The 27,823-nt window shown below is 35.8% G+C and overlaps 3 protein-coding genes across 3 annotated transcripts; all 3 read left to right on the forward strand.

Moving 5' to 3' along the window:
• Positions 1–9,386: 9,386 nt before the first annotated feature.
• On the forward strand, positions 9,387–13,537 carry them6 (thioesterase superfamily member 6). Its single transcript, XM_084120414.1, has 3 exons — positions 9,387–9,456; positions 10,746–11,250; positions 13,290–13,537. Coding segments are annotated over exons 1-3 (618 nt in total). The 5' UTR covers positions 9,387–9,454; the 3' UTR covers positions 13,401–13,537.
• Positions 13,538–14,694: 1,157 nt separating this feature from the next.
• LOC311087150 (protein THEM6) lies at positions 14,695–18,254 on the forward strand. Its single transcript, XM_084120415.1, has 3 exons — positions 14,695–14,741; positions 15,186–15,690; positions 17,308–18,254. Exons 2-3 carry the CDS (start codon positions 15,190–15,192, stop codon positions 17,413–17,415), a joined length of 609 nt encoding a protein of 202 aa, XP_083976541.1. The 5' UTR covers positions 14,695–14,741; positions 15,186–15,189; the 3' UTR covers positions 17,416–18,254.
• Positions 18,255–19,011: 757 nt separating this feature from the next.
• ftr67 (finTRIM family, member 67) lies at positions 19,012–27,621 on the forward strand. Its single transcript, XM_084118740.1, has 7 exons — positions 19,012–19,694; positions 19,775–19,870; positions 22,208–22,441; positions 24,398–24,551; positions 24,675–24,734; positions 25,606–25,692; positions 25,835–27,621. The coding sequence occupies exons 1-7, from the start codon at positions 19,098–19,100 to the stop codon at positions 25,888–25,890; spliced, it is 1,284 nt and encodes a 427-aa protein (XP_083974866.1). The 5' UTR covers positions 19,012–19,097; the 3' UTR covers positions 25,891–27,621.
• Positions 27,622–27,823: the final 202 nt, after the last annotated feature.

Below are 27,823 nucleotides of genomic sequence, written 5' to 3' on the forward strand. Positions count from 1 at the left end.
ACATGAAATACCCATTTTAAGTTGATTTGCGTAGGCTATTATAGATTAAAGCCTATGCTAAGAAAAACAGTAGCCTACTACGTTCCAACATTAGGCTACAGAAAATAATCGGCCTACATTACGATATTATTATTACTATCACTATACTATAATTATTATTAATCTGCAATTCACTTCCTCTTTTTAAGTTCTCTCTCAAAGTTCTTTGTCTCGATCTGCTGGACTTTCTATGTTTTTCTGTAAGACTTGAACCGTTGACTGACACATTTTTCCGGTCACATGATTTCAGCACCAAGGACAGCGACACGTGACCAAAATACCCAGGCTTCTACAACAAAGGAAAACATAAATGCACTATATATGAGTAGGCCTATGTCTAAGCAACATCACAAAAGCATGAGTGCAGTTGTTCAGAATATCTATTCATAACAGATCAATTTCAAGCATAAAATTGCTTTTACACAAGAGTGCAATAAACAAGAAGTTAATATTTTTTTTGTTTGTTTTATTTTCTATTTTTGTTCCGCCAATGAAAATAGCTCCAAACAAAGCCAAAGCAGCAATGACTCACTCATAAAGACTGTCACTTTACGCCTCCTATTGGTGTATTGATTTAACCTGCAGAGAAGGTCAATGGGGGATAAAAAAAAAATATGCCTAACATATTTATGTATCATTATGGTACAAAAATACGGTAGGTAGTTCAAAAGTACATGCATACAAACATTTTAATACTATGCAATTTTTTGTTAGTTCAATCAAAACGAACAACTGGGATTTTTGGCATTTTCAAGTTAATCTGTACTTTATAACAAATCCATCAATAAAAAACCCCACTGAGTTGTTGTTGTTGTAGTTTATTGCCATATCAGCATCACCGCCAATTACATGGCAAATACAAATTAAACATTATTATAAATACAATATAAAAAAATAAAAATTGTAAAAGTTTTTCTGGATCCATAAATAAGTCTTTAAAAGTGTATCCTGATAAAAAACACTGTTTCATAACATAAAAAATTGGACAGTGCAAAAAGTTGCTACTACCGTATTGATATTTTGGTGCTTCTTCACCCTTTAATAAATGCCAATGAGTCAGCCTATGACCTATCCGACACCTTGTATATACAACTTGGTCTTGTCTTGATTTAAAAGGGTAGACACATCTATAACCACAGAATTTATTTTAATTAATGTGTTATTTTACCCTCCTCTGAGAGGCTTAAAACTACATTAAACCTCTTCATGAGCAGACAGGTGCAGTACAGTACACTAACTCACGGTCCATTACTGTCTTTTAATGTTCAATTACATGAAATAACACTTATTTGTGAGGGGGAGTTGGTGATCGCTCTGCTGTAACTGTCATTTTCATGCCTGTGCGTATATTTATGTCTGTGTTTATTTCATAAAGATAAAGTCATTGTATAAAAGAATATGTTGGTATGGTGTGTCGAATAACAGATTTGTTCTTTGCTCCTGGGGCGACTCTCATATCCAATAGCAAAGACGAATTGAGTGTCACCCTACTTTAATAATGCATCTCTCCCAGGCTGATAATAACACCATTTATTTCAGAACCAATCCATGCTTTTAATGAATGTTTCGACAGAAACAAGCTCTTCATAAATGATGGCCACCCAGGTGTCAACGGCATAACCCAGATCTCAATAATGTTTGTCCTCAGCTGCCGCACTTTGTCATAAAACAAGGGCTTGGTGATGTCATTTCCGCCCTTGTGTTAAATCCATAAAACTAGGTGCACGGCACACAATGGAAGGTTGAGTTTTCAGCAAACAGGAAAGGCACCCTGTCACCATGGTGATGTGATCCTTGGATGACATTAATATTGGTTTACAAGAAGAAAGAGAAACTCTGCATTTCCCCTCTGTTTACTCTCCTGCGTGGAGAATGCAGTTGCTTATCTGTGCACATAATCCCTGTCGTGTTCTTTTGACGGCTGCGTTATTGTATTTATATATGGGTCGTATTAACCTCTGGGATGGAGCAGGGTAGAGGGGGATCAAGGCAAGCTGACCCACATTCAAATACATTTGGATCCGTGTGCATCTGTGCTGATGCATGCATTCAAACACGTTTTGAGCAGTGTGATTGTATTGTGGTGTTTGTTTGCATTTACTGTGCGTGTAAATACCCTCAGGGCTGTGCTGGTCCATGTCGACCCAGATTTGAGTAATTACACATCAGAGACCAGCGTCTAGGGTAGATGAGAGATTTAGTATGACACATACAAAAACAAACACACGTTAGTTCATATAGCTTCATTTTTCTAGACAGATAAAACCAAAACCAAGTGAGCAGCTTACCTCAATTTTTATTTTTAAGATATCAAACACGCGTTCCCAGGTAACTTGTTTTGACCAAATCCTGCATTCCAAACTTCATTGGACATTCCAGTTGATATTTCTGACCTCTGCAACAAAAGCATTCTATTGCATAATGCATGGAAGATGAGTTTTGGAAATTGGAAATTCTGAGTTACCGGGTTTTCAGCATAAGGTAGAATCACATGTATATTTCACAGATGAGGCAATCCCAGAATAGACGGCAAGAAAAACAGATATAATTTTACATATTAAATGTATGCCGTTCAAAGGCCTTTTATGTTTTTTTTTTTAAGTCTTTATTTGATTAAAAGAATATATATATTTGTCAGGTTTCTGGTGCGTTCTAGTCAAAACACATGGGGAAGTACTGATTTAAAGTCTTTAATAAGAAAACCAATGCAGGAGATCACAGGAGAATACAAATTAGCATACTCTACATAAAGACGACACAGAACAATGGACTGAGGAAACTGAGGGCTTAAATACACAGTGAGTAATGAGAGAACTAAGGCCCTGTTTACGACTGGTATTAAGATGCATTTTTCTCGATCGGATCACAAGTAGACAAGGGAGATGCTTTTACATCGAGGGGAGGGTCTATGGGTGGGTAAATGTATGTTTTTTTTCCCTTGCAAATCTTTCAATCTAATGGATGAAATAAGCTCACACAATTTACATATGAACACAACCGGAGAAAACATACAGAGACAGCCGCAAGACCAGCCGAATGCTGTGAGTATGTGTTAGAAATCAGGAATGTTGAGAGAACATTGTGCTTGGTACATTTTTCGTCTTAGTTCAAACCAAACCTGGGTCTCCAGCTAAACTTTAATACTCGTCTGGCTAGCGCGCTTCCCATAATGTTTACGCATTAAGTCCGTAGGTCGAGAGTAGACAGTCTTTTGTGGCTGTTTGAACACATTCGATCACATGAACGTTTACACTACGAAAGCAATCCGTTTGAATGTGTTTTCGACTACCTCTGGAAGTGGTAAAAAAAAAAAGACAAACTCAAAATGTTTGGATCCCGTTTACACCTATATTTAGCATCTTCCACCTGTAATTCTATTGTGATCCTATCTTAATACCAGGTCTAAACAGGGTCCAAATGAACAACAGGTAGGAAACTAGGTCAACTACAATGACAGGGCAAACAGGAACAGGGAAAAAAGGTGACGAAAACCAGGTGGACGAGAGACAGAGATGGAGCCGATGGACTTGGAGACCTGGGCGCAGACGGAGAGCCAGCGAGACCTGGCAACATCGATGGTCCTGGAGGCCGACTCAGAGCCACAGTGACGATTGTCTGAGGAACGGGGGGAGCCCGGTGGAGCCGTAAGACCGATGGTTCCAGGTGGAGCCGAGGGAGGGAGGAGCCAATACGGCTGGAGGCGGAGCCAGGGGATCCTCTTGACTAGGCGGAGCTGGAAACCAGAAGACCAGAGGTAAATCCACACAGTAGAGTGGTGTCAGAGGAGGAGCCGAGGGGCTGAGGGGAACCAGTGTGGATGGGGTCGACAGACTGGCTGACTTTGAAAGAGATTTGAGTTGGACAAAGCAAGGATTTGGCTCACAAGGTTTTGGAACAGAGCAACTGTGAACTACAAAACAGTAGCTATACAAGCTCTGAATGTGTAAGTGTGCATGTGAGATTGTACATTTCTTTGTGTCCAAACATTGGCACAGTGCTTTGTAGGAATTATTGTAACACTGAATTGAGGATCCGAACACGTTTTTACCCTGGAGAAAGAGGTGGGCCATGACTAAAACAGCTTTGAAGGATTACAGCATTGAAAAAAGTCATATTTTGGAAAGGAAACATGAGCAATGGTGTATAGACAGATGTTTTCTTTTTGCTAATCTTCGGGGGTTTTGGGGAGGGATGAAAACAAGGGCTTTAGCATAAACAGCAGAACAGAAAGGCTCAGACACACACACACACACATTCAGACATCTGTCTCTATACTCTCTGCTCGAGGTCAAAGAATAAGCAGATTTGACTGATTAATGTTGTGCACTTTTATCTGTGTGTGTGTGTGTGTGTAAAGGCCCGTTCACACCAAGAAAGGATAAAGATAACGCTAACGTTCTGTTTATAGGCCATGTTCGAGAAGCAGAAGCTTCAAATAATAGCCTAAAATAACTTCCGCTGTAGTCTGAATCAATGGCTGTGCACATAGCATGAGATTGTTGTATTTATTGATGTATGTCATGATGAAACAAAGAAAGATGGTCAAGTTATTCTATATATGATTTATAGGGGAGCCCACAAGCCTACTGAATGTGTATGCGCAATACCTCAGAGTACTTTTTTTTTTTTATTAAAGAGATGCAATAATAGAATACAAACAACATATCACAAGGTTATACATCTCATAAAACATTAAGACTGTACAAATGAAACAATAATAATGTTAGCATTACTTTAACTTTCCAATACGGTATTAGAACAAACTGAAGTCGTTCAAATAAAGGAATATTTCCAGCCCATAGACGATTATTAAAAATAACTGTTTTGATAATCATAAACGTGTCATATCCTCCAGGTTTGAGTGCAATGATCGGATACATAATGCTGCACATTAAAATGGAAGAATACACACATTGTAGGTTAGCATTTATGAACTGCTTGAAATACTGATGTTTGTTGTCAAGTTCAACCAAGTTAGTTACATTTTCTTGTCAAAATTGGGGACCGTCCATTGACAATAATGCAGGCGGAAATTCGATTACGCTACTAATCGAAGCCGGTGTGACGACATGCAGACTGTGATAAAGGTCTATTCTAAGCGCACAGAGCATTAAAGGTTACATATATTATGTCCCTTTTCACTAAATGTAATATAAATCTATGGTGTCCTCAGAATGTGTCTGTGAAATTTCAGCTCAAAATACCCCCCAAATCATTTATTATAGCTTGTCAAATTTGCCCTTTTTGGGTGTGCTGCCCTGCTCCCCTTTACACGAGCTTCGGATACAATTACAAAACACGCGAATCTCACTCATCCAGAAATCTCCGAAATAACCAGTAGTGGAGTGCAGCCTTACAGAGACACTCAGGAAGAGGTTGCAACTTTTAGACGCACCTGGACATTTCTGAATGGTTAGTGGATAGACTGTACATTTATGTAGTTGTGGAGTTACATTGATTCATCTGTTGTATGGATTTTCCTTGAAAATAAAATTAATACACTGCTCTCTTGTCTCATCTGAGGGTGGGACTCCAAATAGTGGGCTGTGCTCATCTACCAAAGACAGAACAGTTTGCCATTGCGTTAGAACTGTTTACGCTGATGCTTAAAAACTAAATGGTGGCGCCATGGATGGAAACGTGCAGATTAAGGGGCGGTAATATTATAATAGAATCCCCTTCCTACGTCAGAAGGGGAGCGAAATCTGATTATTTTTTGACATGCTTGCAGAGAAAGGCTTACCAAAATAAAGTTACTGGGTTGTCACTTTTCACGTTTTCTGGGTTGGTAGATGCACCGGGGACCTGATTATAGCACTTAAACAATGAAAAAACCTGATTTTTATGATATGTCACCTTTAAAGTCGACTAGTAGTTTGTGCAACCCCCCTAGCCCATACCTCATCATGCCACACAACTTTATATGAATAACCAAGGACAGTTTCTGCTAAAAATCTTCTTTACTGCTCTACTGAAGAAGAAAAAGACACCTACATATTGGATGGTCTGTGGGTTAGTAAATTAACAGCAAACTTTCATTTTTGGGTGAACTATCCCTTTAAATCACCTATCTATCTGAAAGACACAGTAAAAACACACACTGTAAAACTGTTTACACACACTGTTTTACACACACACTGTAAAAAATGATCGTGATTTTAACGGTAAAAGACTGTAAAAATGCTACAGTGAATGTAACTGTTAATTGGTTAACAGAAAGTTTCCTTACTATATACTGTAATTAACTGTGATCTAATGGTACATTTAATGTAATTTTACTGTAAAATACTGTTAAATTGAAAGTTTTTGGAATTGAAAAAGAACAAGTCATTGTATAATTTACAGTGAAAAACATGTTTTTCCACAATTCCCTGCGTGACACTTCACATTTGATGAATTTTTGTTGAAATAACTGTTTCGTCATAGTTTTCTTCGTTTTTTTATAATCAGTTATGTACATTAGGGTTTTATGTTACATTTAATGTTGTTAAATTAATGTTTATTGCATTTTTTAAACGTCTTGTGTGTTACCATGATGGTGTTTAATGTTTGTGTGAATGACACTGCACAGCTTTTATATAGTAGTATTGTCACGATCCACACACCAAGGAAAGGGAGAGAAACAGGTGGATCCAAATACAACACTTTTATTTGTAGGGCAATCCAATTCGTCGTCATCCATGCAGGGGTCAAAATCCATGTTAGCAGTCCAATAACAAAATAAACTCAAACCAGGAAACAGACTTCAAGAAGTGTAAGTGACATACCACAATGACTCCGTGACAAGGACTAAAACAGACAGGGTATTTATACACAGAACTAAACAATGTAATGGGAAACAGCTGCGTGCAATGATGAGTGATGAGAACAGACAAAGGATTGTGGGAAATGCAGTTCCAGAATGAATGTGACAGTAAGGGAGAGAGACCTCTAGTGGACACCCGGGGAAACACAAACCAGACACTGTGACAAGTATTACCTTTCTTGTGGAAGAACTGCATGTGATGAGTTTTGATTGATCATGTGATTTTCATTACTGCTGTGATTGTTCATGTGACTCTCATTACTGCTGTGATTGATCATGTGATTTTCATTACTGCTGTGATTGATCATGTGACTCTCATTACTGCTGTGATTGTTTGGTTGTCAGTGTATTACAATGGTACAAAACAGTTATTAATACTTCAATAGGTCGGTAAATCAACATTATATCAGATAATGAAATACGGTTTATTACTGTAAATTTTAAGTTAAGTCTGTAAAACCTAAAATGTTGCTACTATATTTTTTATGGTAAATTTCTGGCAACCACAGATGGCAGTTTTTTTTACCGTAAATTTAACAGAATAGTTTTTACAGTGCACGCAAACACTCACAGCCCATCATCACCGTCGTCTGCATATACTCCTCAATGCTTTTCAGCAGCTACCCCTCAATATGCTCATTACGATTTCAGAAACACATTGCAGCACAATCGATACATTTCCATTAACGTGATGGACGACTGTTTTTCAAATGCTCTCCTGTCTCAACAGAATCACAGGATGCCGTTTATGAGACAGAAGTGTCATGACTAATGTTCGCTCCTTAGACAACGTCTGTCTTCCTGGAATTTCAGCCCATTTAACTTCAGCCGATTATTCACATTCAGACACACTGCAGAGCTATTATTTTCACGTTAAAGCGTTGATGAATTCATGTAGTAATGCCTTATGCGAAAGGAGAATGGGGGAAAATGGCTACAGTAATTTTCCGTTTCTTTCAGACGTTCCGAAGGCCTGTTCATCCCTCTCCGTCACTGACAATGCCAGACTCAATCTCTTATAATTCATCATTCATATTGACTTACAGGACTTCACAGAGGACACAAACTGCAGCCAAAGCAGGAACGAATCCAGCACATATGAATACCTGAATTCATAAAATGACAAGGAACCTTAAAAACATGTAAATTTATGCATCCCACATGCTCATTCATTTAAAAAAAATGAAAACATATTAGCAGCCTGGATGTGATATAGTTTTTAAATAAGTCATTCATAACATGAATTCTGTGAGAATTTTCTCAAACAAATGCAAATCTGCTCATGCTAGGATTTTTATAGTCAGTGCATCCAAATTTGAGCTTCTGAGATTCATAGCCTACTTAACGTAATGTAAGCGCAGTAAAACAGTATGGTTGTATTAGTTACAGCATAGATCTACTGCTGCTACTCACACACACACTGTATGCAAATTTTCTGTAAGAATGGAAAACCTACAACATTTGCCAAAATGTAGCCTATAAGCAGCATCCCACAATGCAGCGCGCTTGACAAGAATGTTGATGATGGAACCACAATAAATACCACAATCTCTTTGATTCATTATCTGAAAAGGCATTTTTAGATTAGCATAACAATAGACATATTTATTTCTGAGACTGAAAATACCCACTCTTATAATACATTGAAAATGTTACTGAATTATTACTTTACATAGGCTGTATATAAGCAATAACAATTCAGATCATTTCTACCATTATTTTTTTTTTATAAATAAATCTATTACAGATTTAAAGAAAAGAAAAGAAAAGAAAAGAAAAGAAAAAGAAAATACATAATACAGTTAAATTAAATTCTTTTTTTCTTTTTTTATTAATGCTTGAATAACAGTAACACGTTGCCAAGGGAATACACACACACACACACACACACACACACACACACACAATAAATAAATAAATAAATTGAAAATAATTACAATTTAGCCTAATATCAAATAAATAAATAAAATAAAAATCTAAAAGTTATACAAACAACATAACCAAAACGTTGCAAAACAACAGGACAGTGACACAGACACTATACCATTGTATTAATACGTACAGACACTGATACCAAGCTTCTAAATACATGGATTTTCTTTAAATATTTCTTCATAATATTTAAGAAATCTTAGGGTTTTTAAGGAGATTTAAGAAGTGAGTTTAATTCAGTTTCAAATGGAATACCATTTGCAAACTTCTGCTTATGAATGAAGAATTTGGCATCTAAACTAAAAAAAATATATATATATATTTTCCAGGGGTCTATTTTTATTATTATCATTGTGTCTTTTAAACTGAAACAGAGTGTAACATTGGCAGAATCAAATAATTGTTTGGATATAGGGCAACCAAAAAACAAATGTGCAAATAATAGAATTATTACAATTGGTAGGGTATATTTTATGTACAATTTTGAAATGTATTTCCTTTTCCTTATTGGAAATACAATATGTTCCAGGTAAAAGCCAGGCCCTTTTCCAATCTACCAATCTTCTACCGAACTCCTTCCGAACAGTTTCACGTTACGTCATATTTAGGGGGCGTGGCATCGTGCGTTCAGTGGAGACGCACAGAACGTAAAGCAGCAGCTGTGGGAACAGCGTGGACATGTAAGTGCTGTGTTTGACACTTTCACGACTGTTAATTTACTTCCAACGAGTAGTTTTATCATTGTAAATATGTAATCGATTTCGCAAAGGTTTACACAGTGCACAAGTTGACAGATTCTGTTCAAATGACAACTCTGATCTTTCAGCGTTGTAAATAATGTGAACGTGCTGCATAGTAGGCTAGTTCATACAATAAAATAGTTAACCCTAGTTAATGCATGAAACACAATGAGCAATATGTGTTACAGTATACATTAACCTTTGTTAACGTTACTAATAAAAATAGAGCTTTTCTTTGTTAATTCATGTTAGCTCAGGTCTATTATATTAACAGATACAACTTTTGATCTTAACTAAGACTAAGATTAATAAACACTTTAGAGCTATGTTTTATTGTTAGTTCGTGTTAACTAAATGTAATAGCTTATAGTTGTAGTTTTCTCTCAAACAAAACAACTATGTTAAAGTGTTAGGGGGTTAGATTTCAATTTCAATGTGGATTTTAATCAGTTTCTCTCACCAATGCATTAATCAAAAACATTACTCAGAATATATATATATATATATATATATATGTGTGTGTGTGTGTATGTATATCATTTTTTTTGTTTTTTTATGACAAATACATTCTCTGTTGTCTGATACTGGAAATACGTTAAAAAAATTCTCGTGAAAACGTGTTCACAAACCAGCCTAACTAGTTCTACTTGAATGAATAGGCTTGTAGCAAAACCCTAAAAATCTCAGAATCTTAAAGGGATAGTTCACACAAAAATGAAAATTCTGTCATCATTTACTCACCCTCAGGTTGTTCCAAACCTGTATAAATTTCTTTTTTTCTGTTGAACACAAAAGATGATATTTTGAAGAATGTTGGCATTAACCAGACAGTTAACGGGAGCCATTGACTTCCATTGTATTTTTGTTTTTCCTACTATGGAAGTCAGTGGCTACCGTCAACTGGTTACCAACATTCTTCAAGTTAGAAATATCATCTTCTGAAAGATACTCGTACAGGTTTGGAACAACTTGAGGGTGAGTAAATGATGACAGACTTTAAATTTTTGGCTGCACTATCCCTTTAAGATGAGTGCAAACAGTCTTTCATGCAACTTTTTAATAACAAAATAGAATTGTAATAATAAAATAGAATATTTTTAATGCTAAAATGAATTAAAATTGTTGTTTAAAATAGTTTAAATCACTGATATGGCATGTCAGTTGCCCATGCATATGTTTAATATGTCTCTTGTGTATTCTGGCCTCAATTTGACTTCTGTCTGTGGCAGGGAGGACACACTGCTGTGGATTCTGGGTGTGTTGCTACTCCTGTTCTGCAGTGTGGATGTGTGGTATTATATTCGGGCAGTGGTTGTGGTGGTCAGGGCCTGGTTCCTCTCACCTGTATTTGACATCACAGGAGAGCAGACCGCTGGCGGACGAGTCCTTCTCCATGACGTTGACCTTTGCCATATGAACAACGCCCGCTACCTACGCGAGTGTGACTTTGCCCGTTTCTCTTTATACACCCGCAATGGGGTGTTCAAGGCATCGAGAGCTCTAGGGGCCACCATGGTTGTTGGGGCGAGTACGATCCGCTACAGACGCCCACTGTGTGTCGGTGAGGCGTTTGAGCTGCGCAGTCGCATCATCACCTGGGACGACAAGTCATTTTACCTGGAGCAGCGCTTTGTGTCTTGTAAAGATGGGATGGTCTCAGCTGTTATGTTCTGCAAACAGAATGTCCTGCGCAGCAGCCCGGACAAGATCCTGCAGTACCTGTGCAAAAGAAAGGTGAGCAGCTTTAATAGATTCATTAAACCTTTTAACCCTCTGTTGGTCATCGGTGAATGTGATTTCACCAAATACAACATGTTCCTGGATCAAAATTTCAATCATTCAATCAGATTTTAGGGACAGGTTTAATGTTTATGTCAAGTTTAGACTAAAAACCAGGGTTTGGTGCTTCTACATCAGTGTTGTTCACTAGGGGTGTAACGATACCCTAATTTCACGATTCGATACATATCACGATACTGAACTCACGATACGATATTATTGCGATACTCCAAGACGTATAATAAAAGGTTAAGAAAAAATGTACTGTTGATTAAATGCTAAATTTGATATAACATTGTGGGTGTAAATGAATAGGCTTGGACAATGGTGACACCAGAATAAATATATTCATGATTCTGAACCTGAAAATACTAAATTATTTTAGACGAATATGCTTGCACTCTGTCACTGGCTAGATATATTTAAAATAATGTAGGCCACTTTTTACTGATAACATAAGACTTATAACATAAGCATTATCAGCACCCACTAATATTCCCCCATTATTATACATTATATTCAACATAATATATTGTAGTTTAATGTAGTACTGACTCTGAAAACTTAAATTTTTTCTTACAGGGTAAATTTTATTTTGGGTGAACTATCCACGATACATATTGTTGCATTTTTGTATTGCGATATATTGTGACATAATATATTGTTACACCCCTATTGTTCACCTATCATTTCCCTCTGATGTTTGCGATAAGTTATGGGTAGGGATAGGGTTTGCAGAGGCGGACTTAACCATCAGGCAAAGGTAGGCGACCCCCCTTGGGCCCCAAAAAACCAAAGGCCCCCTGACATGCTTTTTATATACGAGATGCGTGTTCATCCACATTGACCGTGCTTCTTGTGTATCCTGCTTGTAGCAAATGAAAATATCATGCATCTGAATCTATATACCGAGCAACATTGCGTATTATATTTTTATTGTTTTAAAATGACACTCACTCGTTTCTTTGAAGGACCCAAGTAGAGGATGCATGCGCAGTTTCTTTGCACAACTCTGACATTTGTCCTTCATTTTTGGTTGAAATAATCCTTAAGTGTGTAAATGTATAATTTCCTTTTCATTATTTTTTCAGTTTCATTTAAATTTGTAGTTAAAATAAAAATAAATGTGTTTTGAGGTTTATAATTACAATGAAAATGACCCCAAAGCACCACCTAGTGTCCAACCTACTTACTACTACTTAACATGAACACTGTATTTTCACTGGGGTGAATATTATAGGGCCCCATTCCTATATTTTTTTTCTGGGGCCCCCAAATCACTATATCCGCCCCTGAGGGTTAGGACTACATTTTTGGACAGGAATGTTGTTCCTTAGACAGGAACATGTCTTTCTTGGGAAAATCACGGTGACTGGTGGTCTTCTGTCATTTTAGACTAAATGATTTCATGCTTTATATATTTTTTACTTCATTGGGATCATTTAAAACTTTTTGACTTTTGTGGCACTTGCTACTGTATATAAACACGCACAAAAATTGATTAGAAAACGTAAATGATCTTAAACAATACGGAGCAATTTTTGGGGTACAATCTACAAATCAGCCTTGATGAAATAATCTTTGTTAATGTCTAAATATATGCAAAACTTAATAAAAATATGTAATTATGTCTGCAAATACTCTTATAAGCAACTAATGAATACACAGCCTTATATATACATTGTATTAATTGAAAATATGAACTGTTTTTATATAGAAATAAATGGTGCATAATTAGAGGTGAATATTATCTAGTACCATAAAACCACCCCCCAAAAAATCCTAAATATTAAAGAATAAATATTATTGAAACAAAAAAAAAGTACATTCATTTTATTAAAAATAGATGCACTTCTATCTTTTTTGAGTGTGACTCACCCCTAATTGAGGAATACCAGAGAGTTAAAGGAATTGTTTACTTCATGTTCCAATCGAATATGAATTCCCGCATTTTGAAAACATTGCAGCCTGACATTTATAATCTGACTTTCTAGGTTGAAGTGCCAGAGTTTCCTGAAGACCTGCAGCACTGGATCAATTTCATCTCGGCCAGCAGTAAAGCCCTCAGGGGGGAAAGTCCGCTCGATAATAAAAAGAAGGAATGATGGCTCACTGCCTTAAATGAACTCTTACTCAATGGTTTACAAAAACGCAAGAATGTTCTGATGCACATACATTAATGTCTCAGGTGTTTGGATACTCCTATGCAAAATAAAAATGTGAGTTCTGCTGTACTCTAAAAGCCTCATTTGTGCCACATTTTGTCTCATGCAAGCCGGAAGATTGTGAATATCTAAAAATAAATTCTTAAAAACAATGGATGAATAATATTTTCTGGTGTATTTCACGGTTTATTAACGCCACCAACTGGACTGGAGTGGAAACAAAATAATATTTAAGGTGAGACACACTACTGACAAAACCCGTTTTTTTCATGCATCTGTTAATTTTGAGGTTTTGGACTTTTTAGCTTTTCAAAAAAAAAAAAAAATCTAGGAAAGAAAGAAAGTGGAAAGAAAACACAAGATGTTTTCTTTCTTAGTGGAAAGAAAACATCGAAAATACACTATTAAGTGTATATTTTATAGCACTTTATCTATTTGCGTCTGTAGTTTTCAATTACAGTTTCTATAATAGCTGTTTTTTTCTCAAAATGTAATCTCCACTTCAGCTGCACTTACATACACCAAACTTTAGTTTTATTCCACAAGGTTTTTACATAGGGGGTTGTTCATATATAATTTGCCTGATTTTATACATTTTATTCCTAAAAACAAAATGGTGAAAATTACAATAAAAATAAAAAATATATATTTTTAAATTATAAAAATAAAAAATTCTGGCGGTAGACAGTATTTTCTGATCTATGGAGTGATAAAAAGAGAAATCCAAAATCCCCTTTGTAAAAACCTTTAACTCTAATATGTCGAATTTTGAACCTGACTTCATCCAATGTTTAGATTTTTGTTCTAGAAATGTATGCAAATTATTGCATATTTAATTAGAAAATGCCTCATTTGCATATTTAAACAATTTTTTAGAAATCGTGTAATACAAAACATGTTTGCAATTCTTAATGTATTCAATCAACTAGGGAGTGGTGATATATACAAGTAATTTTTTTTACCCTATTCACCTGGGGTGTCTTTCCTTAAAAATAATAAAAATGCAATAACTATTTCATGAATATGTTATAATCCTAATACACATTTACACATGTCTTAATACACATTTCAGAGTGAAACTATTTAAATTATCTCAAAATCTCTGTAACCACCGTTCAAAATATGTTTGTTTTGTCTTGAAACCTGTTTTATAGTGGGATATAGAAATCTGGCGTCATGTAGTGCGGCCTACTGCGTAGTCACGTGATCTCATTAAACCAATCAGAGCGCAGTATCTGTCATTGCGGAAGTGCGTGAAGCCGGTTTTTGGGTGTCCATCGCGTGAGTATCAAGAATATCATCTTTTATCATCAAGATTATGCGTATAAACATTGATAAATGCACCTAATTAATCAATTTATATGTATTTAAACGCAAACCAGTAGACCTGGGATAGGTTTCGTTGCACTATTGTCAATGTTCTGTATGTGCGTTTTGATATTTAATCTAAATGTAGCTTTTTCATTCATTTCCGAAATGAATGAGTGAATGTTACATGTATTCTAACAGCAACTCTTATATTAACATTTCAAAAATGACCTTATAATGTCTTGCGTCGTATTTTGTAGCACCTGAAGCCTGTCAGCATCGCTTTTTCTTTACTATCGGAGTAGCTAAATGTAAAAAAAAAAAACCTCAATTAACCCAGTTCTGTATCTCCATCTGACGTTCGTGAATTCTTCATGATGTGAATAATTAATAACGTTACTCTTCACTGTGTAACAGAATCATGCTGCTGTGGATTCTGTCCGGGTCTCTGGTTCTGTTCGGCAGCTTTGACGTGTGGTACTTCCTGAGAGGCTCGTGGATGGCCATCAAGTGCTGGTTCCAGGGTCCGGTTCGAGATGTTCTGGCCGAGCAGGTCGTTCACGGACGGGTTCTGCCCCACGACCTGGACTTCATGTGTCACATGAATAACGCCCGCTATCTGCGCGAGTGCGACTTCGCCCGCTTTGCGCACTGCACCCGGAACGGGCTCTTCGGGGCCGCGCGCGCGCTCAACGCCACCATGGTGGTCGGGGCCACAACCATCCGCTACAGACGCTCGCTGGCCCTCGGCGAGGCGTTCGAGCTGCGCACCCGCATCGTGTCGTGGGACGAGAAGTCCTTCTACATAGAGCAGAGATTCGTGTCCAAGACAGACGGGTTCATCTCTGCTGTCATGCTGTGCCGACAGAACGTGATTCGCGGAAATCCACAGAAGATCTTGGATTTCCTTTGCAAGAGGGGGGTATGCATTTTTCTAACATTTTTTGTGCATTAAAGCAGTTTTTTTCTTCTTCTTTTAAAAGACACTGGACCTGTCCTCGTGTTAGTGACCCCATCCTCCCATTTAAAAAGCAGTTATATGTTTTTATGTATAAAGAAACAATTTATACCTAGAATAACATTATTGTTACACTTTATTTAGTAGCACTTTAGTTTAGGGTCGAATTCTCACTATTAACTAGTTGCTTATTAGCATAGGATATTGGCTGTTTATTAGTACATATAAAGCACATATTAATGGCTTATTCTGCATGACCATATTCTACATCCCTTAATTCTATCCAGAACTTAAACTTTAACTACTACCTTACTAACTGTTAATGACCAGTAATTAGGAGTTTATTGAGGCAAAAGTCAGTTAATAGTTTGTTAATAGAGAACTGGACCCTAATCTAAAGTGTGACCCTTTATTTTAAGGTGACGTAGTTACATTGTACTTAAATAAGTAGCCTAGTGAGTAATATTAATAAACTACATGTACTTACTATAGAGTTAGGGTTTGGTTTAGGGTTAGTTACTTGTAATAATGCACAATATATGCAAAACTTACTCTTATAGTAAGTAGTAACGTGCAACAATGTCACCTTAAAATAAAGTGTTACCTAAATACTCATAAATATTGTTACAAAAATTACGTTACTTTACGTTACAATATAAAACCCCATGCTAGAATTTTTTTTTATTTAATTATATATATATATATATACAGTACGGTATTAACATGCCTAAGACTTTTGCACAGTACTGTATGTACAGTATATATATATATATATATATATATATATAAAATATATTTAGCTTCCATTTTGCTACATTACATATTTTAAGTATTATTTTTAATTAAATGAAAATGTGAAATTAAAGGCTTTAATTAAATTTAAGTGAAAATGTGTATTATAAATATGTGTAAAATATTATTTGGAAAATTAAGTTACTATTATGTTTTTCCGGTAACACTTTACAGTAAGGTTCATTAGCTAACTACCTTATTTAACATGAACTAAAAATGAACAATACTTCTTCAGCATTTATTAATCTAAGTTAATATTAATTTCAACATTTATTAATATGTTATTAAGATCAAATGGTGTATTTTTGTTAACATTAGTTAATGCACCGTGGACTAACATAAACAAAGAATGAACAGCTGTATTTTTATTAACTAATATTAACAAAGATGAATAAATACTGTAACAAAAGTATTGCTCATTGTTAGTTCATGTTAGTTAATAGATTAACTAATGTTAACTAATGAACCTTATTGTAAAGTGTTACCGTTTTTCTTAATCCCTATAGTACTGTACTGTTGTTTATTTAAATTGTATATATTTTTTTACTTTATTATTATTTGTAAAAAATAATAATCATATTTTTGTTTATTTAGTTTCTATCAAATTTATATTATTTTATTTGAATTAAATGTTTTATTTCTCAAAACTTTTTTGTTCCCGGTCCCAGTTTGAAATTAGAGCATACCATATTGTTGGACATATACAGTACCATGGTAATACCATGGTAATTTTCTTTGAAGTATGTTCCTGTTTGACTAACCTATAACGCATATGTCTCTAATTTGAAGGTGGACTGCCCTGACATTTCAGAGGATCTTCAGCACTGGATTAGATTCATCTCTGCCAGCAGTCAGGCTCTCAGAGCAGAGAGTGGACTAGACGAGAAGACCAAATGATCATATCTAAAACTCTTACCGTAAGCCTTCCTTGTGCATGTAAGTTTCCCGTGACGCTAACCTTGAATCATGTAGCTTATCTTTAAATGTCAGTTTTAAAATTACAAAAGGGTTTTCTGGTCCAAAACCTGTGTTGGAAGCTTCAGTGTTTACTCTATCATACCAGCCCTTTGTAGAGTTTATTTTAGTTCAGAAGTATTGCACTCTCATTATCGTATTTACAAAATCCACTCCAGAAGCTGCAAGGAATGAAACTGACAAAACGCAGAGCATGTTTCTCTGTTGACAAAGAGAACGCATGAACGAATGTTGAAAAAACTTGAATGCTTGGAGCTTTTGAACGCTCCCATGACCAAATACGCACATGAACGTATCGAAAATCACTTTAAAAGGATTTGCACTGAATATTTTAATAGTCGAAATGGTAAATGAGATCTGAGCGTGTTGTTTTATCATATCACCTCATGGATTTGTGCCCGTTCAGATATGTTAATATAGTTTACCTATTTAAAACTGAAATGGTTTATTATTATTATTATTTGTGAAAAGGGAACATGTATTTATTCAAGTAAAAAAATCTGAGATTTGCATTATTTATTTTAGAAGAGTCTTTATGTAAAGTTATTTAACCACCTGTATTGAAACGTGAAGACTTGCATTATGAAATAAAGTACTGCATCATAAATATTGTTTGTATATGTTTCTAAGTTATTAGAAGCATTTGCTTATAAACACTGTTCATGTCTCTGTATCAAGTGAAAGCAGCACTGCTGCCATCTAGTGTCGTGTTACACTCTCAAAGTGGAAAGTTGAATTAAAAATGTACATGAATTTCAGAATGTCTCAGCATTTGTGTATTTTTCACCTATTTTGAATGAACGGCAGCAGCACTGGAGCTAACATGAATAAAACCTGATGATCATGTTCTCCAGCATGATTTGAGATGTTCCAGAGAGCATCTTATGCTTCAGTGTAAGCAAGAAAATCTGACAAATTATGTATAAGGCAAATTATGTTTTTCTAGTTTTATCTGACCAGAGAACTCTGAACAATCGGAAATATTTTGTATTAGTTTTACGATGCAATGTTTCTTTGTTACGATAAGATGTTTCTTTGTTTTACTTAAACATTTTTTATAATTTAGTTTATTTCCAAATTTAAATTAGATTATTTTCTTTGTGGACCTTGCAGTGTATATTAAATAAAAATAGTATTAGTAAATAATAATAATACTAAATAAAAAGATATTAAAGTTTAATATATGATCCTAAAAGCAAGCTTTTAAAATTGTTTTTTATATTTTTAAAATGTTTTTACACCTTTTTATTTATTTATTTTACCTCTGTTTCTCTTATATATAATATAATAATTATATATAATTTAATTAATTGACCTTTTTAAATAATTCTTTTCTTTTCTTTTCTTTTTTTTACACACACACACACATATATATATATATGTTTGTGTGTCTGTGATATTTTATTTTGTTATTTTTATATTTGCTGATTTGTAAGGTGGCATATGACCTCTGTGTTTTCCGACATGCTCAGTTATTGCGAGAGCAGCTGTTCCGCCCCTCCCCCTCCTGTCAGACTCTGGTCACATGACTCACTTCCTGCATAAACAAAGCTTGCCTGGGCTTCATTCTGCTACTGGGTCTGGACGGCAAGAATCCTTTCAAAATGGCGCAAGCTGGGGTTTTCCTGGAGCATGACCAGTTCAACTGTTCTATATGCCTGGATGTCTTAAAGGACCCTGTGACTATTCCATGTGGACACAGCTATTGTAAAGGCTGCATTAAAGGCTACTGGGACCAGGACGACTATCTGGGGATTTATGGCTGTCCTCAATGCAGGCAGAGCTTCGCTCCCAGACCTGTGCTGGGCAGGAACACAATGCTGGCTGATGTGGTGGAGAAACTGAAGAAGACAGGACTGCATGCCGGGCCGACCCCGTCCGATCCCACCCAAGCTGAACCTGGAGATGTTGAGTGTGATGTGTGTTCTGGGAAGAAAAACAAAGCCTTTAAATCCTGCCTGGTCTGTCTGGCGTCTTACTGCGAGACTCACCTTCAACCTCACTTCGAGTCTCCTGCCTTTCAGAAACACAAGCTGGTTTCTCCTTCAAAGAAGATGCAAGAACAGCTCTGCTCTCGGCACGATAAACTACTAGAGGTGTTTTGCCGCACAGATCAGCAATGTATTTGTTACCTTTGTTTGACGGATGAACACAAAGGACATGACACTGTTCTAGCTACAGCAGAGATGAATGAGAAAAAGGTAAAATTGTAGAGCATTTCTAGAGTGTGATTTTTACGAGTCAGAACAAACTATTATGTAACCTGTGTTTTTCTTCCCAGAATGCTCTGGCGGAGATGCAGATGATTTCCCAGCAGAGGATTCAGGAGAGAGAGAAGGAGCTGGCAGACCTGAGACAGGCTACACAGACGCTCACTGTGAGTGCTTTCTGTTTTCCCATCACAAACTTCTATTCACTGAAGGAGCTCAGTCCGTGGAAACCGCTAGCTTTTTAATTATAGTTTATTCATTGGGGGCAAAAAACACAGCTGTCTAGTTTATTTTATATATTAAATGTTCATTGTGAGAGGAAAGTCTAATGCATTTTATAGTTCATTTTATAGTTTTATGTACACTACCATTTGGGATCAGTGAGATTCTTTTTTTAAAGAAATTAACTTGATCAAAAATGACATAATGTTACAAAAGATTTCTAGTTCAAATAAATGCTGTTCTTTTGAACTTCCTATTCATCAAGGAATCCTGGAAAAAAATCTCAATTTCAACAAAAATATAAAGCAGCACAACTCTCAACAGCACAAGTTTTCAATATTGATAATAATCATAAATGTTTCTTGAGCAGCAAATCATCATATTAGAATGATTTCTGAAGGATCATGTGACACTGAAGACTGGAGTAATGATGCTGAAAATACACCAGTTATATTTATAATAAAAATGTTCATAATATAAAGTTATTTTAAATTGTAACAATATTTACTGTATTTTTGGTAAGACATATATTATTGCTCAAGTACAGAAACCTATATCGAGGCAAAATCAAACAAAATGATTATTACTTTTCGCAAAAAGTGGACACAATTTGTTTTATACTTTATTCTTTTAAAGCTCTTGCCAATAATTTAAATCACAGTAATGTAATGAAAGAACAAATGAAAATAAGATGAAAATATTTATCTTGAACTTTGTCATGGAAACTAGCATGTATGAACCTTAATCAATTAATAAGGAATTTACGCTGTGGCCACATTGGACAAGCGGTTTGGAAAATGGATGGATGGATGTTTTAGCTGCAGGTGCCATCTTCTGGTCAGACGTGGGAATTCACTCAGCGCTCCACTCTCACAGTGCATTATGGGTATTCTCTAGATGTTGAGCATACATTGGATGTACTCATTATTGCGGTGCATTATGGGATTGAATGAGTGCACTCGATAATGTCCACTATGGTTTCAGACACCACTGCAAATGGCTGTCCCCTCACATAGTGCCCTATTTAAGGGTATGGGGGCAATTTCAGACACAGCCCTTGACTAGACTGCCTAAGACTGAACTAAAAGATTCAGATCCAGAGGAAACCCCTTTAAGCCGCAGATCCAGACCAAGACACATTGGTCCATGAACCAGGCAGTCCATGAATGAAACAAATAAAATGCTGAATGTATTTCAATATTCATTTAAAACACTCAAATTGTTTTCAACTTGTTTTTATTAGTTCTGTTTTTTCACAAAAATATCAATACACTCATACTCCTATGCAAGTCTCAAATCCAAGGCCATATAAAGAAGATTTCTGAATGAGTTTTTGCTCTTAAAGGGATAGTTCACCCAAAAATGAAAATTAGCCCATGATTTACTCACCCTCAATTCATCCTAGGTCAGGGATGGGCAACTTCGGTCCTGGAGGGCCACTGTCCTACAGAGTTTAGCTCCAACCCTGAAAAAATCACCTGCCTGTAATTTTCTAGTAATCCTGAGGACCTTGATTAGCTTGTTCAGGTGTGTTTGATTAGGGTTGAAGCTAAACTCTGTAGGACAGTGGCCCTCCAGGACCGAAGTTGCCTATCCCTGTCCTAGGTGTATATGACATTCTTTCAGATGAATACAATCGGAGTTATATTAAAAAAATGTTCTGGCTCTTCCAAGCTTTATAATGGCAGCGAATGGCTGTATATTTAAGTGCATCTATCCATGATAAAAGTGCATCTATCCATGATAAAAGTGCATCTATCCATGATAAAAGTGCATCTATCCATGATAAAAGTGCATCTATCCATGATAAAAGTGGATCGTTTGGCCGGAAGCTAGTTATTTTACTTTATAAAGTTTTAAATATGGATATTATACACAAACGCATCGCTTCACTTCAGAAGGCCTTTATTAACCCGCCACTTTAATCATGGATGGATGCATTTTTATGGACTTCAAAACAGATACAGCCATTCACTGCCATTATAAAGCTTGGAAGAGCCAGGACATTTTTTTATATAACTCCAATTGTATTCGTCTGAAAGAATCATCCCCTAGGATGACTTGAGGGTGAGTAAATCATGGACTAATTTTCGTTTTTGGGTGAACTATCCCTTTAAGTTTCAGTGAATGTTCTGGTTGGAAGGAGTTCTGAAAGTTACAGTATGTCTACATAGTACATCAAACTCTCACTTTAAAAAGAGCAATAAAAATCTTGTTTTCCACGGCGTGACCCCTTTAAAGTCGAAGTCATGCGTTCTGATTTTGCTTTTGTCTCCCCTCAGCTCTCCGCACAGTCAGCCCTTGAGGAGAGCGAGCGTATCTTCACAGAGCTGGTGTGCTCTATAGAGCGACGGCGCGCTGAAGTGAAGGAGCTGATCCGGGGTCAGGAGAGGGCGGCAGTGAGCCAGGCTGAAGCGCTTCTTCAACAACTGGAGCAGGAGATAACAGAGCTGAAGAAAAGACACAGTGAATTAGGAGAGCTCTCGCAAACAGAGGACCATATCGCCTTCCTTCAGGTAGTGCTGCTGGTTATTCACAAATTGCTTTCTTATCCAAAGTTAAGTGCCTTATCCAAGCACACAATGGTGGTTAGTTCATAAAGCACATTTTCAAACCTAATCAGTGTCTTTAACCACTAAGCAACACTCACTTACTCCATAGTGAAGTTTTATTGTTTGGATTTGATTGGATTTACAGATTTTTCACGTTCGTATGAATAGTTCACCAAAAGATGAAAGTTGTCATTATTTCTTCATGTTGTTTCAAACCTGTGTGAGTTGATGCAACAAAAGAAGATATTTGGCAGAATATCTGAGCTGCTTTTTCCTTATAATGAAAGCATATAGCAGCCGGTAGCTTTTTAAAGTCAAAAAGGCACTATAAAAGTAGGCTGTGCGACTCATTTGTGTTCAATAAAAATTTGTAGCTCCTAAATCTATTTTGTATGGAAGCCTGTTTCCGCCTCAGAATAAAAACATAAACAAGGTCATTGTGACTTTTTTATTTTTAGATTTCAGACTTTTTTTCTCCCACAATTATCTTAATTTTGATTTAACATTTTGCAATTCAGACTTTTTTCCCCAAAAAATTCAGATTTGCAAGATGTTTACTCAAAGTTGGGTCTTTATTTCTCACAAAAAACTCAAGTTGAATTAGGAGATGTTACCCTTAAATTTGCAATGTATAAACTCATATATAGGTAGTATTTGTGTGGTGATATATAAACTCATAATTCTGAATTGTGAGATTTTTATTCAAAATTGCAAGATATAAAGTCAGAATTGTGAGAAATAAAGTCAGAATTGTGAGAAATAAAGTCAGAATTGTGAGTTGAAAAGTCGCAATTAGCTTTTTAAAAAAACTTGTATTATTCCGTGGCAGGAACAAGCTTCCATACTTTTGCACTTCCAAATACTGTATTTTTTTAAGGATTAAAGTTGGCATGAAACGGAAGTTGCAATTAGTCTTTTCTTCCTTTTTGTGACCAGGGCCAGATTTACCTTATGTTATGACTTTAATATTACCTTATATTATGACTAAATAAAAAGTCCCAAAATGTACACAATGTAAAAGAAAAATCACATAATATAAATAAGTTGTCACAGAATAAGAATATGTGAATAACTTATTCAAACAACCAGTTTTTTATTTACCCTTGCATTGCAAACAAGCAGAGTCGGCCCAAACTGCGTGCGGCACTTCATTCACTTTAGAGGGGGGTGGAGTTATGAGGTTTGACTGACAGTCAGAGGAGCCAATGGAGTCACAAGGTTTAGTCACAAGCTCATTTTAGTACTTTTTATTGGTTAAATATTTGCAAAAACCACAGACAGACATAATGGGAGACCAGTAATGATTTCTGGAAAAAAAAACGTTTCTGCCCGACAGCATGATAGTAAGACAAATAGAAATTGTCTTACAGAGATTTAGCATTACAGTGAAATAATATTAACAATAAAAATATATATTATTTCGCCTCATTGTAATCCCCCCCCCCCCCCCTTTAATTAAATATAGTATGAAATATATGAAAAAAACAACAATAAAAAAATACTGTGTGCACGGATATGTAATTTATAATAAGCACTGCAACATACTGTAAAAAAAAAACTAAAGAGATTGATTTCATGGTGACTTTAATTTTTTTTTACTTTTGGGTGAAATGTGAGCATACGGAATTGTCCTTTGGACTGTTTGGTATTCCTGGTTTTCATTGAGTTTCACATGGTGAACCTTTATTGAAAACTTCAAAGGACTCAAAAAGAGACACAGAATTGAGATTGCATCAGTCTGTGCTTTAATCTGTCATTGTGTGCTGAGATGAAAACTAGCCTTTGTGAACTGAAACCAGTATCAGAAATTGGATTTGGGTTGCATACGGTTTTTGATTCACACAAGCTTAAAGTCAAACCGCTGCCTATGGCTAACATAGTTGCAATCATTTTTTTTTTTTTTTTTTTGTTCTTATTCAGAACTGCAAGTCTCTGTGTGCTCAGCCTGTTCCTGTTGACTTGCCAAACATTACCTGTGACCCAAACTTTGGAACAGTGATGGCGGTGGTGACAGAGTTTCAGGCTCTCCTCGAGGACGTCTGTCAGGGGGGATTTGTCAATATCTCAGAGAAAGGTAAACAGCCTTGCATTGTGTTTTAAATGCCACATTTCAAGCCATTTAGAACTAAATCAATATTTCATTGCATTGTGAAATTACTCATAATGCTCAATCTAACACTTCTGTTCCGGTTTGCAGTGAGTGATGTTACTATTATTCAGAGCACTAAACCAAAGACAGATTCAGAGTCAAATGAAGGTAAGAGTCCATACAATTAAAAACGCCTTAAATCAAGTCTAGACAAAATCCTGCTTATAGAATCTGTTCTAAAACCTAGTGAGCTGCTTTGACGCCTGCTGTCTACACACTTAGTGTGAAGAATATTTGTCCACTATGAAGAAAGTTTTCATGGATGTTAAGGGTTCCTGAAACATCAATGCCAATAAAGAACATTTATTTTTATATAAAGAATTCGCAATTGATTCCAACAGAATCTGGCATTAGCTTGTTGTTAAACTACTAATGCAAAATTGTAATATGCATTAAAAAAATACATTGCACTTTGACTTACTGTATATTTTAATTAGATTTTACTATTGTTATCTGTACTTTTTAGATTTCAATTAAATAAAAATAGAACAGTAATATTGTGAAATATTATTACAATTTAAAATAACAGCTTTCTATTTAAATATATTGTAAAATGTAATTTATTCCTGTGATCAAAGCTGAATTTTCAGCATCATTACTCCAGTCTTCAGTGTCACATGATCCTTCAGAAATCATTTAATATGATGATTTGCAGCTCAAGAAACATTTCTTATAATTATCAATGTTGAAAACAGTTATTTTTTTGGTAACCATGATGCATGTTTAAGGATTCTTTGATAAATAAAAAAGTTCAGAAGAACAACATTTTGAAAAAGATTATATTTTGTTACATTGTGACTGTTGACTGTTGAATTATGACTTAAAATGCTGTCTAGGTAGGCAGCTCACTAGGTTTTGGAACAGAGCTTAATAATTAAAAACTAATTTTAATATAATAAAATACTGTTAATACTATAATATTGTCAACTACATATGAAAAAGCTTACAGTGCTAACAGGATATATATTTTTTTTCATAGCTATAGCACCGTTGTTTGGCCAGCCTGTCCAGATCCCTTTTACCGTCAGCGTCCCGACAATTGGTGTGTTTCCATTCTCGTCATTTGGTGAGTATCAGGAAAAGATTTTATTCAATAGTGTTGACCTGAGACATGAAGAGATTAAGCTTGTGGCCATGGTATCATCTTTGACCAATTAGTTTCTGTGTACGGTAAATCATTGTCTTCTCATCTTCTCTTTCCTCTTCAGGATCCAGAACACAAGGTCCTCGTCAGAGACTGCAGCCTCGTAGGAGACGAAGGTAGCCTGAAGTGCGGCCTGAGAAACGCCTGAGTATAATTCATTGAAGAGGCCAAAGTCGGTTTGTGTTAGTGGTTTGGAATATGTACATTTCCATGGTAAAAAATGTAAAGCTATAATAACCACAAACTCTTATTACTAAATAAGACAGAAATGTAAATGCAGATGCGTTTCAGTGTCTGCTGTCCAAGTCTCAATGGTATAAACTTTAAACTTACAGAATGTTAAACTGTATATCTTATAATTACAGATGTGCTTGGAGTGAAAGTTAGACTATTGTGTGTTCCAGACTTTTATAGAGGCCATATTATGCTCTTTTACAAAGTCTTGATTTTAACGGTTTCGTGCTTGAATGTTCAAACAAACCTTAATTTTCACATATTTGATATTGTTGCTGCTCCTCTCTTCCCAGTCTGTCAGTAACACTCTGTTTAGTTCCTGTCTCTATGAAGCCCCTCCTTCTGAAAAGCATAATGTGCTCTGATTGGTCGGCTTGACCAGTGTGTTGTGATTGGTCAAGCGCTTCGAGTGTGTTTCGGAAATGTCCCGCCCCTTACCAAAACCGTGAGTTTTAAAACACTAATAACTAACTCGACGATGGCTCGTCCCTTTATTCTGTGTATGCCTCGGGTGGGAATTATTTAAATGAGGAATATAGTGACGTGTTCGTTCCCGGAGGCGTTTCAATGAGTTCAGAAATAGTGACACTAGGCGTGTTTCCATTACAGATTTGCGCAAAACTTTAGCGATTTTTTTCTTCTTCTTTTTTTACATTTATTTTTCTAAATGTTGACAAAAAACTATTGCGAAATGGCGGCGTTTCCATTAACCGATATTATGCGACTAAAACTTAATTTTTTCCTCTAACGATAAGTCATTCCAAAAATCATGGCAACGGACGTTGGTAGGTTTATGTACTATATCCCAGCCACTGCACTGGCCATTATTATTAATCAAAAGAGACGTATGTGTGTTATCCAAGCATTAATGGCAAGGAAAGACCCTTAGCCTATACTTGAGAGCGGCACATATGAGGAGTTTCTGGGTGTTTCTCCCTCATTTCTGCTTCGAGGTCTTGATTGTGGCATTTCTTTGAGGTTTAGAATCCAGTATTCCTGTCATTCTTCTGTCTTTTATGAATTTAATAAAGAACTCTGTCTCGTATTCTGTCCAAACACACCGCGTCATCTACGTCAGGTGACCTGTAAATGCGCAAAAACTGTTTCCATTGCAGTATTGCTAAATATTTCTTTTTCGAATTGCCTGAAAAAGCACCTCATGCGAGCATAAAAACGTTTTTGCGATAAATGGGAGTTCTTGCGAAAATTACTTGTTTCCATTAAGCGTATTTTCAATTCGCAATTTCAATTTGCGCAATTTGAAGGGTAATGGAAACGCGGCTAGTGATATAGATAACTCCCACTGGAGGGACATTACAGATCAAAGAAAATGAACATGTAAAAAAGCATAATAGGTCCACTTTAAACTAATTACCTGTTGACTAAGCTATGATTATAGTATTTTCTTAAGTATAAATCATACACATTATTTAGAGTGCTATATTGGTGTCATTTATCAGTGTTTATCAACTGATGCCGTCTATATTCATAGAAGTGTTATTTTAGCTTCATATGTATGAACTGTATTTGTGTGTATTAAACATTGTTTAATTGCAAGTATTTTTAAAATTATGGTAAAAAAAAAAATTTCATTAAAAATAAAGTTTATTACAAGTAGTTTGATGGCTCTGGGATTTTACTGTGAAACCAATTGAATTTCACAAAATGAATGCATGGAAGCGTTCCATGATGCAATGCGCTTGACTTGAGCTTTCATTTCCTGTGTGACGACTGAACCAGAGACAACCACCGTTTTTAATCTCTCTCTCTCTCTCTCTCTCTCTCTCTCTCTCTCTCTCTCTCTCTCTCTCTCTCTCTC

Source organism: Abramis brama, assembly GCF_963993115.1.
Source record: "Abramis brama genome assembly, chromosome: 7".
Taxonomy (NCBI): domain Eukaryota; kingdom Metazoa; phylum Chordata; class Actinopteri; order Cypriniformes; family Leuciscidae; genus Abramis; species Abramis brama.